Source organism: Antennarius striatus, chromosome 14 (assembly GCF_040054535.1).
Source record: "Antennarius striatus isolate MH-2024 chromosome 14, ASM4005453v1, whole genome shotgun sequence".
In the NCBI taxonomy this organism is placed as follows: Eukaryota; Metazoa; Chordata; class Actinopteri; order Lophiiformes; family Antennariidae; genus Antennarius; species Antennarius striatus.
The window spans coordinates 4,349,802-4,368,668 of NC_090789.1; the positions used below are offsets into that span (position 1 = coordinate 4,349,802).

An 18,867-nucleotide genomic window follows, 5' to 3' on the forward strand; every position below is an offset into this window, starting at 1 on the left:
CGCTCACATTACAGTCACACCCGGTTAACATGGATACGACTGACACATAATAAAGTCTCTTAGTACTCGGTGTATCAATAATTCATCCATTTTGTCATCAATAAGTCATGTTTGGAGGGCGAGTTCCCGTGTCGCCGTCTTCCTTGACTCTGTTCCACGGAGCTTTTCGGTCTCTGTGGAAACATGAACCTGGCCCACAGGTGTGTGATCATGAGTCAGCGTGGACACGAGAAGCCCACGTGAAGTCAGCGACTAATCATAGCATATGACCTCATGACATGATGGAATTAAAGCTTGTAATCTAGTAAAAGTGATTACATTCACTACAGCAATGTAACCTTTGGATCATATGAGGAGACTTTTTGATACCAGGAGCTCCTCGACATCATCGTGCATTTCTTGTCATCATACTCAGTACTATACTATACTCGTGTATCTCAAAAAATGAGCAAATCTATTTTTAGGGGCATTAATTTAATTAGCATTGGAATAGTGACAGGTAAAGTGGTCAGCATTGTTATCTGATATACAGTAAGTGTCAGCGCCCATGAGAATAATTCAAATACTGTACGTATGCAGTTACCCCGTGTGTTTCACCAGGAAAGATCACATTTGGTGTGTAATGTCAAAATCTACAAAAAGCAAATCTGTGTTCGGAACTGAATCCAACAGAAAGTCAAACATCTTGAATTTAGCATCTTTTTGGTTTCACGGTACACATAAATTTGAACAGATCCACTCGGTCAGTGAAATCTCAGCACCATTAGGTTGAAATTTTATTGCAGGTTTCATCATACCTTAAACGGTGTGGCCATGGAGTGCAGCAAATGTAGGGGTTCTGATGTGGTGTAGGAAGTTGTCTTCATGTGAAATTTTTCTGGGCTCTCCTTTACATAACAAAGAGCCTAAAATTGATTACGAGTGGTAGACGAATACAAGGATGGTTTCCCACTGGCTGTTATCGCATTTCAAACTCAGTTCTCCCAAACATGCTTAAAAATAGGCAAATTACATTTCTTGGGAGTTTTAATAAACACTGAAGTAGAGTATACACAAATAATACAGCCAGCAAACTATTTTAGAGGACTTTATTTCTCTGTATTCACATTTGACTCTCAGTAATGTGTTGTTCATGGGAATAAGATCGCAAAAAGATAAAAGATTTACATTTTTTGGAGGTTTACTAATAATTGCACATCAGCGTGACCCATGATTTGACATTGACTTGAAGCACAGCCTGAATGCAACCAGTTTTGCTGCACACCTGTTGGGTTCCTCCCAGTATCCACCATGTAAATCCTTACATCTGATATTGCATTTATCATAATAATTGAAATGGTGGACTTTTAAGCTGTGATTCCACCCTTGGATCGCCTTGGATCCTCCGGGGACGATGGTGACTTCCAAGCACAGGTCGATTTCCTGACGGGGGGGACCCATGCAGACGTTGGTAGAACGTCAAACAGGTTTATTTTTGGCATGACTCTGTGCGGCTGCCATGTTGCCTGAGAGGTAATTGCCGGAGTACCCCAGAGGAGAGGAGGCACTGAGTCATTGTCCCGGTCTGGACGCGTCTGGACTCTCCGTTTCACCGTATTTCTTATTTAGGACATCCCGGAAGAGTGTCGGTCCGGAGCGGAGCTGCGCGCTGGGCAGGAAGGCAGGAGGGGACGCACCGCCGCAGGACGCAGCCGCGAATCCGATCCCAGCGCGTTTTTGTTTTTTTTTGGAAATCCCAATAAAACATCCGATAGATTTTTATTTATTTATTTTTTTTAACGCAGACCAAAAGAGTAAGGTGAGTATTTACACCGTTATCATGATGTCAAGTTTGGTTAGTTTTCGGGGTCTGGCGGTGGGGGTGGAACGCAGAAACCACCTGGCTCCTGATGGCGCAGTAAAAGAGCGCAGTTTAAGCGTCGGCTTCTGTCTTTTGGCGCAGCGGTTCGAGATGAATCTCGCATCAGATTTGAGGGGCGGTGTGCATCTTGTCAGCATGCCAGTGCCATGTCATGTTTTATCATTGCCTGTGAAAGACTGCGTGATGAGCTCCAGTCAGCTGATATGAGTTTCAATCAGCATATCAATGCAATTGATTGATTTTCGACCAAACGCACAGTACAGCCTCGTGTTTATTTAGAATCTTATGGGACATTTAATCCCATTGATTTAAAAGTTTACAACCACCAACAGGTCACTATTCTCAGGACATTCTTGAGTGGTCAGAAGAATTAATTAAATAATTATCTGATAATCAAGTATTGATTTTTGATTTATTCTTGTCTTATCATTTCCTGCATCTCATAATCTAATAAATACATTCATTACCAGGATATTTTCAAACACACCGTTCAGTTTTGTTTATTGACTATAAGCATTTACATTCAGTAGATCACCTTTATTGACATTGTGTGGCTAAAACTCACTTACGGTTAATTTTGTTAAACAATAATGATATAACTTATATTATAACCAAAGATTACACAGCAGTTTCATAAAACCGAGACGTTTGCTTACAACTGATCTTGATGACATCACAGTTGACTTGATGCTTTATTGGTGCTGCTTTTTAACCCATAAAACATTTTTTTCCAGCATTCGAATTGTCATGCGGAGCACAACTGGGCAACAGGAACTAAATGAGGGTGTCTTATGTTAGACCCATAGCAGCAAACAGAAGGCTGTGGCCTAATATAGCCCCAAAGATCAGATACCAGGCCAGAGGGTTCAGGAGATACATGCAGGGCAGTCATATCTTTCCACTGCAGTAACGTGTGTGTGTGTGTGTGTGTGTGTGTGTGTGTGTGTGTGTGTGTGTGTGTGTGTGTGTGTGTGTGTGTGTGTGTGTGTGTGTGTGTGTGTGTGTGTGTGTGTTGACAGCTGTTGGTAGGAATCCTCATGTGGCAGATCCTGTTGCCCACCTGTCTGCTGGGACAGAGGGAGGAATGTGTTCGCTTACTGGGAGTCTGCTCAACACAAATATGCTTGAAATCATTGATGAGTTCTGACTGTAACGTCCTGCTGGTTTTATGGTGTTTCTCAGCTGTTTCTCCACTGGTGGGTTTGAACTCATTCAGTGCCTGTGAAACATGTGAGAAGCAAAAACAGCCTCACTGGATGTGTGTTTGCATTGCACATGGAGAATCTGGCTGGTTGACAACACACAATCCATGCAGACACCGACTGCTTTACGTCTTGTGGTTTTTAAACAAAGTTTGACGTTATTATGAAGTGAGACATTGATTAAGTGAAGCATTTTAGACCTGAACAAACATCTCGATTCTTCTTCTATACAATTTCAGAATTTAAAGGCGTAATATGTGGTATTTTTGCATTAAAATGGCTATAAATGACAAGAGCAATATAAATTTTGTGTATTTATATTACCATAAATCTTGAACAAAGAAGTCCATAATATTACTCAAAGTAATAGTTTCATTTGGTTGCTTGTCAGCGGGTTCATATCCATTATTCTGGTTGATATAACCCCCAGGAAATGACAGGAAACAAAGAGCGGGGAAGAAAATTCAGCAAACAAATCGATGAGCCGCTGTATTATTTCTTAATATCTGTATTGTTCACCAATGAAAGAGCGTGACATTGCTTTTGCTATTTGCTGCACATCACATAATGTTCCCAAAACGCTGTTGATCATGATCGCTCAAACCCCGAATGACATCCTTTGATAGCATCTGAAGTGAAAATCCTGTTTCTACCCTCAGGCTGAATTTCTCACTGTGTGGATGTGATTTATAGGGAATGTCAGAGACTTTGAACATAACTGTTGGAGGTATTTGCAGGTTCATAAGAGGACATTTCAGACCACACATATCAGTGAAGTTTGATGTGGTTGGAGGTAAATGAGGGTTGAAATTTTAAGGCCTTTAAATACTAATGGTAATAAATATAAATGTCATCCGTCTCTCTTCACATAGCTGCAAGGACTTTGCAGATTACTTTTCTGATGATCTGAAGATCAATTTATTGGCAAAAAGTTTTAGCTTTAACAATTTTACAGTTTGAAAAACTATTCAGAATACGTCATGTGATCCCAAAGTGCCTTAGTGTAGTACTCAATCATAAAATGCATCTTTATACCGTTTATAAGTACTTTAATACAACCTGAGCTACACAGTGGAGGTACAAAGTTTAATGTCTGTAATTAAAGATCACAGATTTATTAATTAGCAGCAGTAGATATTAGTAAGTCATCTTGTTGATGTAAACAGTATGAAATTAAAATAATCAATCAATCAATAAAATAAAAAAATGTGTATTAATACCACCATAGTTCTCCACAGGGTGAGGAAGAAAATAAGAGATGTTGATGTTAGAACACTAGTATTGTTGCTCATACGTGACGCATCGATCAGCTCACAACTTCCCTAGGAGCTGATTTGACCCAGAGAACAGAAATAGCAGCTGAATCTCCCATCTGGCATCTGGCAGCGCTCAAAGTTTCCTCCAGAGAGACGGGCTGGTGATGCCCATCAGGACATGTTTTCAGCTCGGTGCTCATAAATACTAGACATAATTTAACGATTACAGACGAGGAACACAGCCTAATTGAAAATAGCTGCCATATTCCTGCTGATACATGTGTTTTCTATGGATTGTTGGTTCAGTAAATAAATATAGCATTACTCACAGCTTTGGACTGTGAATGAAGCAGGTGTCAGGTTATGATGTGTGTGTGTGTGTGTGTGTGTGTGTGTGTGTGTGTGTGTGTGTGTGTGTGTGTGTGTGTGTGTGTGTGTGTGTGTGTGTGTGTGTGTGTGTGTGTGTGTGTTACCTGGAAGCAGTTTGAGTGACTGAGCAATGGTTTGCTGGATTGAGTTTCATTATGTTGACTTATAAACATTGGAGACAGGCCTGTTATTACCTCACGGTGATGCTTATAGCTGGTTGGTGTTAGCGACGGAGGTACAAAATGGTCTTCTTGGCTATTTATTCACCCATTCAGACATTTTCTTGTAGATGAGACAATCACAATTCAGCAACTGATTATCCACCTTTTGAGTCACGGATCTGTTGGAGGCTATCTCAGCTGGCTGTGATGCCAGCTCATTGCAGGACCACACAAAAGACAAACACACACACTGGGAGAACATAGCAACTCCACACAGAGAGGAATTGAACCCTGAACCTTCTTGCTGTGAGACAACATCGTGCCACCCACAGTTTATTGATTGACATTCATTTACAAGTGGAGATTTGTTTGTCTCTTAGCAAAAAGCTAAACTCTTCAATATCGGTCATCACACCTCGACTGAATTTGAATGACATCAGTATCAAATGATCAAGTCAATGAAAATAGACAAATAATACCAATAAAATAGCAACAATAGTGGTAAATTTGAAACTGTTCATTTAATAATAGATAGTTTATTATTATTATGAAATACTGGCAACATTCAGATTGTTTTCATACCAAGGACTAAAAACATTTTGGAACCACTAAAAGTTAAAAATATTTTTTCTGGAGTAGTTATCAAAATAAAAGGGTTAAATTATTGTGGGACATAATAAAGAGAACATCAACTGTGCTATATGTTCAGGAGGTTGTGATTATGGCAGATGGATCAAATCGAGACAGTGTTCACTAAACCCAACAGCTTTGCTTATATTTATGGCAACAGGATGGAAAAGTTGAATAATGACCATCACCACACTATTGTCCCCCGGATCACGAAGCTTTATTGTATCAGTGTGAGCTTATGAAAGGTCACGCCACAGCTTATTAAACCACTCCCATGTGTGTTAGGTGTGTAACCATGGAAGGTTTAATGGAGCGACTGGAGCGAGCGGTGACCCGTCTGGAGAAGGTGTCCACCACCATGCAGGCGTCCAGCGGGATGGCGAATGGAGACTGTATCAACGGCATCGACGGAGGTAACCAAAAATAAAAAGTCAGCTCATAGGAAAATGAAATGAACATTCATTAATATTAACAGTGATTCTTCTCTGTTTCCAGGTTTGCTTCAGAGTTTAGAGGTCTTTGACATCATCATGAAAGGTCCGGTTTCTGACTACCTGAGCAGCAGCAAAGCCATAGGAAGCGAAGTGGAGAAACATGTAAGCTGTGTTTGATTTATTCACCAAGATGTCCCCAAAGAGTGTTTTTCTCACTCAGCTGTCAAAGTCTGGGCTGTTGAATTTGTATTTTAAATAAATTTCATAGTGATTCTTATGACAGTTTGTTAGTAGGTAAATTGATAAACATCAGCAAACATAGAATACGTTTAACGGAGTCACCCATGCAAATCCTGTATTTTACATAGAAGTCACGCAACAGGGGTGAACAAACAAGCAAATGCTAATGCATCAGAGCTGCTGTCCTGACATTGTTGTTACACGATACATCTGTCAGATTAACTGTTGTAAATAACAACAACTTCTTTTTGTTGAACTCTACTTGTGTTGTGTAATGATATTAGATTCGAACCTGTTTGTCATCCTGCACGAAAGCACCAAAAACAAGCCAAAACAATGGGAGGCTTATCAGGGGTAGATGGAAGTTATTGGGGCAAATAAAAAGGCTGCAGAGAACAAACTCAATGAGAGAAAAGCGAAACATAACAGAGGAGGAGAGAATTTGCAAGATAAAACATGAACTGAACTAAAGGCCAAACTCGAGACAGTTTTATCCTTTCCAATTGCAAAACAGATGAGAAAATGTAGGCAAAGATAAATGACAATAAAATGTAAGAATAATAATAATAAAAAGCTTGTCTACCTCTGTGTCCCATCTCTGAATGTGGTGAGGAGGAGGGGGGCTGTGTGATCCAGAGCCAGAGGTACTTTCTTTAAGTTTGAAGAGCTCCTTTTATGGACAAAACCTCACTGGTGATTCCCTTTGGCCCACAACTGGAGGTCTTGAACACACAAGACACGTTGGCTGGGAGTAACCAGTTGCGTGTGTGTGTGTGTGTGTGTGTAAGTGTAAACAAAAGAGAGAGAGTAAGAATGTCATGCAAATCTTTTCTCAGAGCACTGAAAACATTGTTTATGTTCAGTTCATATATCAACATGGTGCTCATTAAAATGCGTGGTCATATTAACCCTTGTGTTTCTGATTCTTTGTGACCGACAGGCGGAGATGGTGAACAAGGCCCTGCAGACGCAGAGAACTTTCCTCAAGATGGCCGCCACGCATCAGGAACCTGCAAAGGTGATGGACAGGGGGCGTGGTCAGTCATGAGATGCAGGTCAATTAGACAACAATACGAAAAGTCACTTGTGTTAGATAACCAAAACGTTGCTGAAGTAATCACGGGGCAATTTTTCCGTGAACAGCAACAAAATAAATCCTCCCATGAAGTCCAAACCCAGGAGGTGGTGGTGGTGGTGGTGGTGGCGGCTGATGACGCCGCTGAGACAGATGAGGCTGAAGATACTGATGAAAGTATGCAGTTGATGAATCTGTGTTTGAGCTGTAGTTGCGTAACATTGGGTGGAAATGACATCCCAAAACATGGAATTTTGGAGAAGATCTAGGAAAAAAGTGATGGATCCATGATTCTACATTCCAAATTTAAGTTACACATAATAAATTCAGTTTTTGGATAATGCAACTTTTCTGATAATCTGCTGAAATGACATAAGAACAGCAGGCAGACAGAGGAATGAGCTGTAATGGCTCTATTACTCTCTCTGTTGGTCGTCGTCCTCCCGTCCTGTATTTCCCAGCCGACCAGGCTGTTCACTGAGGATTACGCTGCGCATTGACCAAGAAAACGCTAATACAACACATTCCCAACATGTTCACATGTAGAGAAAGGGGGGGGGGGGTGCGAGAGAAAGCTATCTGTGTCCACGAGTGTGTGAGAGAGAGCCGATATGATATCATCCCATTGGCCTTCTGTTTGTGCCCACCAGGAAGTGATTACTCCCTATCTGTCAGGTCATTGGTTGAGAGGCGGTGAAAAGAGCTTTCAGTGATTGTCAGAAATGCAAACAAGGGAAGAGTCGGGGTTTTACTGTGAGAGAGGGACGATCCAGGAGAGGGATGGGGAGATCAAAATTTGGCCGAATGGGTAAACCTAAAACTAAACATGGAAAAATGGATAAGGGAGCTTCATGGACTCCCAGTCAGTGTTGTGTCTTTTCCAAGTATATAACTATCATAAAGTTCTTCTTTTATTTCTTCTGGAACAAACATGCACTCAGGGTTTCTGTCTGGTTTCTAAAATAAACTGGAATTTAAATCTCTGTACCTGTGGGGTTTAGAGTGGGGTCAGTGGTCACAAATTGAGGATTTATCTTGGACGATGCCACTTTAAGAGCTCGACATGTGATCAAAAAGCAAAAAGAATTTACGATATTTCCATATTCATACCTTTTTTGTCTATATTTGTTTAAATTATTGTCATGTTATTCATGAGACTTTGCAATGGACTTGGTCGTAGCTGTTAAAAGCGTCGATTGGAAACCAGTTGAGAAGAAGTCTAATCTAATCTAATCTAGTTAAATGTAATCTAATCTGATCTAATGTAATCTGATTTGATTTAATTTAATCCAAAAAAGTCACGTTAGGGGTTATGAGATGAAAGGTGGTGGTAGGGAATATTAAAATGCTCATGTGTGATTTAATTCAGTTCTACCAGTCGAGGTGCTTTTATGAAATGAATGCAGAGTTGGTTGGTTTGTTTGTGAGGGTGGAAGATAACAAAGAATTGTTGCCTAATTTGCTTTCATTTAAATGGAATAATGACTTTTCAATATTTTTCAAACTCCTACATGCTACCAGTTTAGCTTTGATGGCAAATATAAAACATTAGCATCATGGTCCATATTATCTAAAAGACTTTTATAATTAACTGTATGAGAAAATCTCCACGGCACTGAGGTTGGGACATCAGATTCAGTGTACATGACCCATAAACACTTTGAAACACACACACACACACACACACACACACACACACACACACACACACACACACACACACACACACACACACACACACACACACACACACACACACACACACACACACACACACACACACACACACACACACAGCTTGCAAACTCTGGCCATTCTCTGGAGCACAGCCCTGTTGTGCTCTTTGACTTTTTATGGGCATGTTCTATATCTGAGCCTGTTGTCAGTGTGCGAGTGTGTGTGTGAGCGAGAATGAAAGTCTCCCTCGTTTGACCTCAAGTTGGCCTGTTAAGTCCACGTGTGTGTGAGCGTGTGTTTTCATATCTGAGTTGACGGTTCCGGCAGTTTCAAAAGCACCTCGTCAACTTTCACAGTTTTGAAAACCCTCCTTCTCTGTTCTCCTGATGCCGTTCTCCTCGAACACACTGAGAACATTTGCTGCCTGTAAACCCATGTGAGCAGACGTGTTTGATCCACCTACTGGCTCTTTTCACTTCCTGTCTACCTCATTTGACGTCTTATCCATGCAGTCATATGTACATTTGCTGTGATGGTTCCCTTGTATGTCAATGCTAGGCTTTAGGCCAGGGGTGTCAAACTCATTTTCACTGAGTGCCACGGCTGTCCTCTAAGGGCCAGATGTAACTTATAACGTAACTCAATGTAATGTAAAATAAATGGAACTTAAACTCTGAATTTACTACAAACATTGCAGTTGCTCAGAAAACAATATGTTTCTCTTTTATAAAATAAATCCTTTTACTTTGTCAGGTTATGAAACTCACAGAACTCCATCAATCAAGGATCAAACGTTTCAAGTGAATAAAGAAAAACAACATCAAACACAAGTTAAGACATTAACTTTGTCCAAAACCATTCTTCCAAAGTTAAAATGGGCTTAATGGGTCAAAGCGTGCTTTTTGACCTATTTATATCTAGACATTTTAATTTTAGACCTTCGATGCTCTCGCGGGCCACTTACAATGATGTGGTGGGCCACATTTAGCCCGCGGACCTTAAGCTTCATGTGCTTTAGGCTATTACATAAACTCATGTTCTGTAAGATTTTTGACTTTACTGTTCAAAGACATCCATTTCATAACACCGGATGACTTTAAAGAGATGGCTTCATTCAGTCTTTGGCTGTAATTGAGTTCTGCCATCGCGACATCAATCTTCTAATGTAACTCATGTGAAAAAGCAAATAGGCTGTTACATTCCCCCTAAATGTCAAACTATTACTTTCAAATGTTCACAAAGCCTGCGTTTGAACTGTATTGATTTATAAAGTTCTGCAGCAGAGTTATCACATCAAGTTTCTGATAAACATCTTTCGGGCCCATAAAACTTTAAAGCATTAATTCGGCGTTTTGGAAAGTAAATTCATATTTCTCCTCTAATCACCGGCATTCCAGGATTTTGGCAGTTCAAGATGAAAAACATGATGATGATAAATATGAATGAACTACCAGCACAAAATAGTAATTGTCATGTGTTTATTGAATTGACGTCATGACACGCGCCTTCTCTTCGGCGGAAGACGAAAGCCAACAAATCCTGATCCCGACGAAGAAACGAGAGACTTTACTTCTGCCTGAGGCCATCTTAGATACAAACATGGTATCATGGTAGTGACTTATATGGACAAAAACACACATAAACTACATGTGTGTCTTACTTTGTGCACACTGGGTCAGAGGTAGATGTGATCTATAGCATATGTACAGCTATAAACAACCAGCTTGTGTTTTTGATGTTGCTGTCCTGAAGCAAAACTTGTACCTGAAAATGAAGTCAGTTGTAAACATGCACTTGGAGCTGCTGACAAATAGATTAATTTATCTTACATTAGGAAAGTGGCCGTTATCGTTGGTGTATCACTCCCACTCCTGCTCCTCCTCTGATTTGTCACCAACATGGGAATCTGCCAGGACGTCAACAGGTTTCAGCGCCCTCAGGGATTAAGCTATTTATTTATTTTTTTAATGCCACATCTGCGTCTTCTTCTTCGATCTATGTCCCAGCCCATAAATCTGTTGTTAAAGTTGTGTGTACAAATGCCATAGTGATGTCCTTTACTGTGTAATGTAGAAGGGCTTTACATCACTTAAAGACACAACGACCTGTTGAACGTGTCAGCTTGATCAGGTGACTCACTGATCGGTTTGCTGCTTTTAAATCCTTTCACTGTTTCGATAAATACATTATGTTGATTTTATACTTCTGTTTGTCAAGTATGGAAGGAAATTTTTCAGCCATTTTTGTACATTTAAACTGTTGGGAGTTCAGGATTAGGCAATTTTTTTGTGATTGAACAATGAACATATGATCTCACGTGAAATGATTTGTTAATTTCACAAATTGTGAGAAAACTGGGTAAAACACATAGAAAACTGAAGCAATGAATGAGTACCATCAGAGAAAGTTGATGGAACAATAGCATGATTTGCCTTTTTTTATTACTAATCTGTTTTTAATCCTTCATGCATCTCTATTTGCAGCACAACATCTGTTTTGGACATAAAACAGATGCAAAGCAAAGAGAGGAGTGTTTATCTCAGTTAATGGTTATCATGTGAATCTGATAGCTGGAAGAATTGGAATGGAATGGAGAAAGAAATGGGGAAAGCTAACTTCTGTTTTTATTTCTCTTTTGCATGTAACCACCAAATTGCAGAAGTGGGCATTCATTTAATTTTGTATGTTCACACCTACATTTATACCAATTAAACAAATGAACTGTGAGCTGTAGATTGAACCATATATAGTGATGTTTTGCAATATAGCTGCATGCCGTTTACTTAAATTGTCAAGGATACCTGCTTTTCCCTTATAATCAATCAGCTACTTCAACAACAGAAGTGTATTCTCACCTAACATGGGAATAAATAAAGAATTTACCAGCTGATTAATGGTAAATGTCTCAAATCGCTGCTGCATATCAGAGGAAGAACAGTGAAGCAGCAATGCCCCCGTGATACACTGTGTTCCTGAATCAATGTGCATGGTAGATAAACTGTAAACACTGGAAGAGCCGTATGCCTTACATGGACAGAGGGATCTCCCTATGAACTGAGGAATGTTTGCAGGAACAGTGGGATGGGGAGGGGATTTGAGAGCCGAGAGACGAGATATACCGTAGTTGAGATCTGGAAGTTCCAATGGAAAAAGGCTCTAAATTAGATACTGTCCTGCAGCCTAGTTTAGGAAAAACTGAGACTGGGCATGGGTGGGCGAGGAAACAACACTAGGCTTGTAAAATCAAAAGTATCTGAAACATATCTGAGAGAATTATGCATGTATAAGAAGTTGGAGAGTGTTGTTGCAGTGTTTTTATGATGTGGTTTTTAGGTAATACCTCCTACCACCCTCCATAATCCTTTCATCTTCATGCGTTCTAGAATCACACTGATACTTAGTCCTTTTCTCATGCATCCTTTAAGCCCAGTCCTAAATCCTCCGTTCTTCTTCTCCTTTTGCAGACAGAACTTCATGACCTTCTGAAGCCAATCTCAGATCACATTCAGGAGATCCAGAACTTCCGCGAACGAAACCGAGGCAGCAGCCTGTTCAACCACCTGTCGGCCATCAGTGAGAGCATACCTGCTTTGGGCTGGGTGGCTGTGGTAAGGGAGAATGCAAACTACTGACTATGGCTAAATCTTACTATGATCTCCTAGAAAGTCAAATTAAACACATAAGAAGTGGCTGCAGATTAAAAACAACCTAGTTTATTTTTCTATCTCCAACAGCAACACATATCTGGCCCTTTAGCTGTATTTTTATTGGTCTCGGTTTCCTGTCAAAATAAAGATCTTCTGAGTTTAGAGATAAACATTATTTTGATTAGATCAAAGATTTACCCTTTGGGTGAAATATTAAAAAATCCTCAGGAGTTCTTCACAGGATTTCACCATTTAATTTTGAGATTTATGTTTTTTTCTGTGGAACTTTAATAGATCTGACACGTTCCTCGTGTTCTGCATGTATAAGACAGTTTGGACAGTCCTCCTCTTTCACCATCACTGAAATGAATTTGTTATAATAACCTTTAACATCTCTCAGACTCAGAAACCTGGTCCGTATGTGAAGGAGATGAACGATGCTGCCACCTTCTACACCAACAGAGTGCTGAAGGACTACAAGGACACGTAAGTACCGTGTATCCACTGAGTTCTTCACATTAAGAGCACATGTCACTGAGGCATTGCCCTGAGAGTGTGTTCTTATGCTTCAGTGGAATGCATCAATCAGAGAATCCTGGGTAGTTTATATTCTTTCAAAACTCTTACAGTTCATAAATACTTTATTCACAGCTAACAAAATGCAAAGAATGATTTAGCTTTAATTTCCAGTCATTGTGTTTGTTTTTGTCCAGTATGAACGTCAGCTTCCAGACTAAACTAATCCACATTAAGTTGGCGTCTTTTAGTGACATTGCAGTCCATTGAATCATATTATGTATTATAGTATTATTTTCAGTTTAGTTAATTATGATATAAACAAAAATCAATTTGAGATAAACTTATATTTCTTTTGTACTTTTTGGCTTCACTATATGATGTTTTTCTTCTGCACCCTCTTCTTTCTTTAACTCACTTTCCTCACATGTCTTGTGTCCCCCCTTTCCCCATCTTCCTCCTTCCTCCTAGCGACAGGCATCATGTCGACTGGGTGCGTTCTTACTTGTCAATCTGGACAGAGGTGCAGTCCTTCATCAAACAGCACCACACTACAGGACTGGTGTGGAGCAAGAGTGTAAGTACAACATACATCTGCCTCATTTATGAGCTATTTTATTGTCAGTCAGACCACATCCTCCTATAAAAACCCTCATAATAACTTGTTTATTATTGTAGCTATCATCTAGTTTCCACTCACATGCTTTGTTTTGTTTTTTTCATCAGAAGTCGCAATAGCTCCTACTTTTTGCATCCATTTCCATTTTTAGTTATGGAGCAGATGGTTACATAAATGACTGCAGAGAACATGAATGAATGAATGAGTTCCTCTGCTGTAGCTGCACTCTGTGATTCTCCACTGAGCTCCAAAGGAAAAAAAACACAAAAAAAACTCCGACTCCCACACACTCTTCTGTTTATGGATGTTTGCTCTGGGAGTCCTCAGCATTCACACTCACTACATCCCAGACATAATGATGGCTTGAAACCAAATCCTTCAACACACACTTGACCTCTTTTTATGCCCATGGCTTATAATGTAGGGGGATATAGTAGTCACTTCGTCCATCTCTGTCTGCCTGTCTGTAAAGATTTTTGTCTGAGGCGCAACTCAAAAACTATTCAGTAGCTTTTCATGATACAACATAACATGAAGCAACAATTTTGGTAGATTTTATTTTTTTGTATATATTTCCTTTTCAATTGTAAGAAAATATTTTTTTAATATTATGTTCCTTTGCCAATATTTCAATGAATTTTGTTAAACACAAAGCTACAGTAAAAAAGTTAACAATTACCATAGTTTTGCCTGTCAGTCTAGAATTGCTTCAATGCCTCTAAAGCTCATAAATGAGCATTTCACGGGTATAAAATGAAAAGTTTACCTTTTTATCACAGCTAGGGCCTAAAAGGCCTTACAATAAAAGATATACTGTCGCTTCCACCCTTTATTTCTTTGTAGATGTTGAACAAATGTGACACCAAGTGTAGATTAGAGAGATGTAGAGAATGTAAAGTCGGTTCAAGAGATCACTGTCTTGCAGTGTTTATGCTATGTTAAGTTTAGCTAACAGTATTTGAGTGGTATTGTTCTTCTCATCCAGTATTATTGCATATTATTTTCCTATGCTTTCACAAAAGTGGTCATTTAATATGGAGTGACTGATTTGATGTTAAGCAACTGTTTCCATCATTTGGAACCTGAGAGCGTGGAGTGGCTGTGTGTGTCAGCTGTCAGACAGCGGGGCTGAAGTGTGTGTGTCTACAAGGCTGGAAGTGTGTAGAACTAACAGGTGGTCCTCAGGGTTTACTTCAATGGACGTTTTCTTCACAGGCAGACCCAGACAAAGGGTCTGTGTACACACACACAGCCTGCGCCGTAACCTAAACTGCTGGGCTGGTCCTCATATCTGAGCAGCCGTCATCTGCTGCCCAGATAGGGCTTTAGTGACACGCGTGCACTCTGACATACAAAGGCTGACATATCGAGGAGGCTTTACACACACACACACACACACACACACACACACACAGTTGTCACTCAAAAAAACCTTTGGCCATTCTAACACACATCGATCTCGTCGATTAAAAGCAAAGAGACAAGTAAGTTCTGCAAATAAAGATGAATCATTAAAGTCAGAGTTGTTTAAACATTTCTGTTTGTGCACCTGTGGGATATCTGTGGTAGGCTTTTTTTTCATATCAGTAAATTCAGCAATTTTTTGTTAGCAATAAAAATTATTGTCATCAGTAAGCAAGGACAATGGCAACGACAGCTTCACAAACACCGAAGTGAAGACTTCATGTCGCTTATTTTGCTCATAAAACAGTCCAAAACATAAATATGTTAATTCTCTCATTACATAACAACAACAAAAAAGCAAAAGGTTGCATTTGAGATGTTGGAACCATAGAAAGGTTAACATTCTCGTTTGAAATTGATTTACTTTATCAATTATCACAGTAGTTGCCAATTCATATTCTGCAAAATGATTCAGTTATCCCAGTGACTCAATTTATTTGTTATCTAAAAAATTAACAACTCTGCCCAAATGACTGTCAAAAACAATGAAAAAATGAAATAACATCCAACAAAAAGCAGTATTAACCTGTTTCAGGAAGGTGTTTTCATGTACAGCCAAAAATGCACAAGCACACAAACATGTATTAACATAAAGAATTAGTCAGACAGTTTTACAGCCATGCATTAACGCATACACACACGCTTGATGGTTCTAAACTAATGGTATGCACTGAGCTGAGTGGTGTAACAGTTAATCATTGTTCAGCCATAATATTCACGACACATGTGCCTCGTGTCAAAGGTCAAGTCATGTCAGCTGTACTCAGAAGCATGCAGTGTGACAGTTTAGCCCCTGTGATAGGTGTGTGTGTCTGACAGCTGTGCACAGTCTTCAGACATCCAAGGGCGAGTGTGCATCTGCTCCTCTTCACACTTCATTATAGAAATCAGTAGATGAGCTGAGCTTCAGACTGGACACAGTTTACTCATTATTATAATGTAAATCAAGAGGAGCCCAAAGGAACCCAATATCTAACTGGCACTGTACAGCCTAACATAATTCAAAGACACACGACTTTATTTAAAACTCAAATCTATATCAAAAAAGTATCCCAATTGACTAAATAGATTATATCAGTCTGAGTTTTTGAGAACGTGTGTAGGAAACAATGCACAAGAGGCACAAAATACTTTAATTTGATGATTTCTAGATGGGATCAGAAAGTTTCCAAATCAACCAGATTGTAAATTACAAGAAGAAATACAAAGGTTTATTGTAATATTTTTAAAAAATTAAGTTATTAAAAGTGTTTTTCATCTACATGTACTTGTACCTACAGGATATGCTCATTCCACACACTATGAAATTCTGAGTCGGGCCAGGCTTTAGGTTATTTATTGTGTCGTGCTCCCCCTGCGGGGAAGATTTGTTACTACATCCCTTAGCCTCAGGTCACCTTTCTCAAGAACTACTTTACATCTAAAACTTTCTTCTTTTCCTCAGGGTCCAATTGCTCCTCCTTCTCTCTTTGACTCCCCCACCATCCCCGCAGCTCCTTGTCCCCCACCTCCTCCTCCCGGTCCTCCTCCAGTCTTCACTGATGATGACTCTGAAATGGGCGGTGCAGCAGCACAGCACTTGGCATTGTTTGCCCAGCTCAACCAGGGCATGGACATCACTAAAGGTGTGTTGATGAATCCAACTTTTGGAGTTCGGGTGGTGGCTGTTTCTTAGGTGGGAGGGGTCATTTCTAGAATCCTCCCTAAGTCCCTGCATCTGCTTTTATAATTACACGCACTGTTGTTCTAATGAAGGTCTGAAGCATGTATCAGATGATAAGAAGACCCATAAGAACCCCAAACTACGTGACCAAGCAGCACCAGTCAAAACAAAGACCACAGCATCTGAAAAGTCATCCAGAGCAGCTGTCCAGAAGAGGCCACCATTACTGGAGCTGGAGGGGAAGAAATGGAGGGTGGTGGGTGAAATGCTCAGTTTCTCTTAAAGGAATATATAATATAAATGGAAAATGTTGTACTTCAACCAGTGGTAAAGATTTTTGATGTAATCTGCTCCCTCCTAGGAAAACTTTGAAAAGAAACATGACCTTGTGATCGATGAGACAGAGCTGAAACAAGTGGTTTACGTCTTCAACTGCAACGACTCTACCTTGCAGATAAAAGGAAAAATTAACTCCATCATAGTGGGTGAGTCACCTGAAAGCAAACTGTTTTCTGATTCATTCCTAACCCCAGAATAGGATTGTCCTTGACTTGTTTTGACTCCCTTCAGATAACTGTAAGAAGCTGGGTTTGGTGTTTGAAAAAGCGGTTGGGATTGTAGAGATCATCAACTCCAAAGCAGTGAAGTTACAGGTGAGAGGAACATGTTTAAGTGATTAATGTGGCATCAGACACAAATATTTTACATTTTCATTTATTTTTGTTTCATTCAACTTTGTTCCTACAGGTGTTGGGAACTGTTCCCACTATTTCCATCAACAAGACAGAGGGCTGCCAGGTCTACCTGAGTCAAGACTCCCTCAACTGTGACATTGTCAGTGCCAAGAGCTCTGAGATGAACATCATGGTACCACAAGGAGATGACGATTATGTAAGTGTCAAAGATAAGGTTCAGGCAGATTGTTATGACCTCACTGATGCGTTCAGATTGTGTGCTAATCCATGTTTTGCTTCTACAGAGGGAGTTTCCAGTACCGGAGCAGTTCAAGACCGTTTGGGACGGCCTCAAACTAATGACAGAACCCACTGAGATTGCAGGCTGAAGGGTGCTTAGTCCTCATCACCACTGGTTTTCAAAAATTTTCTCCATCCCCTTAATTTTACTGGTTTCCAGAGCTAAAGAAGGGATTATGTGTGAAGGAAGGTCAATCTCCATTTTCTAAAATGTTTTTTATGTTTGTGGCACTTTGAAACGCATCCCCTCCAAATCGATGGATATCAGGTTTACAACTCACAGACCCAAAGTATGAAGTTTCCTTACATTTCTGTGCCATAGCAATAAAGGCATTTGTGTAAGATTTAACTTCCGAAATATGACCAATCTCATGAGATTCTTCAAAATCTCATTATTTTCATTCTTTCATTTACATTCATTTTATTCTCTAAGATCTGATCTACCATTAAACCCACAGCAGCAACTCATTATTTCACAATAAAGACTAAAGATTACATAATATGTACTGTACACATGACATTCAGTGGCAGTCATGCTGGACTAGTTTGTGTCCTAGTTATCCTTTTATATGTGTATCATGGATGATAGCAATGAATTGCATTTCACTTAGAGGCACTGCATTAATGCATTGACTGCATTAACAGTCAATTTATCAAGTATCACCACACTATCTGTAATGTGTAATTATTCACCTCTGATAGTACCAATAATGTCAAGTGGTCTAGTTATTAAAATAAATAGTTGGCAAACTACTTTCACTGTGTTACAAATTGAATGTCAAGTACTGCATTAGTAAATGTTATAATGCTCAAGGTAGTATCAATAGTCACACTTCAGAAGTACTTTTTACATACAAACCCAGTGCTTTTCAAAACTTTTAATTGACAAGAAAACAATTTGATGTAATTGTGTAATATTTTGCAAATAAAAATCAAAATCCTCACCTCTTTCTCCTTGATGTTATTGGAAATGAGAGCTACAACTTATAAAGACATAACAAGCATCAAAACAGGAAGATTTTTTTTCCCCCCAGGGAAACAGAGCTCTACAAATGTTAAACACACACAGGTATCATCAG

General features: G+C 39.6%; 1 protein-coding gene across 1 annotated transcript; it reads left to right on the forward strand.

The window, feature by feature from the left end:
- The first annotated feature begins 1,272 nt into the window (after window positions 1–1,272).
- On the forward strand, window positions 1,273–18,724 carry cap2 (cyclase associated actin cytoskeleton regulatory protein 2). Its single transcript, XM_068333638.1, has 13 exons — window positions 1,273–1,798; window positions 5,765–5,892; window positions 5,975–6,075; window positions 7,094–7,171; window positions 12,370–12,513; window positions 12,953–13,038; window positions 13,540–13,645; window positions 16,596–16,776; window positions 16,907–17,070; window positions 17,176–17,299; window positions 17,385–17,467; window positions 17,562–17,705; window positions 17,794–18,724. Exons 2-13 carry the CDS (start codon window positions 5,775–5,777, stop codon window positions 17,875–17,877), a joined length of 1,413 nt encoding a protein of 470 aa, XP_068189739.1. The 5' UTR covers window positions 1,273–1,798; window positions 5,765–5,774; the 3' UTR covers window positions 17,878–18,724.
- Window positions 18,725–18,867: the final 143 nt, after the last annotated feature.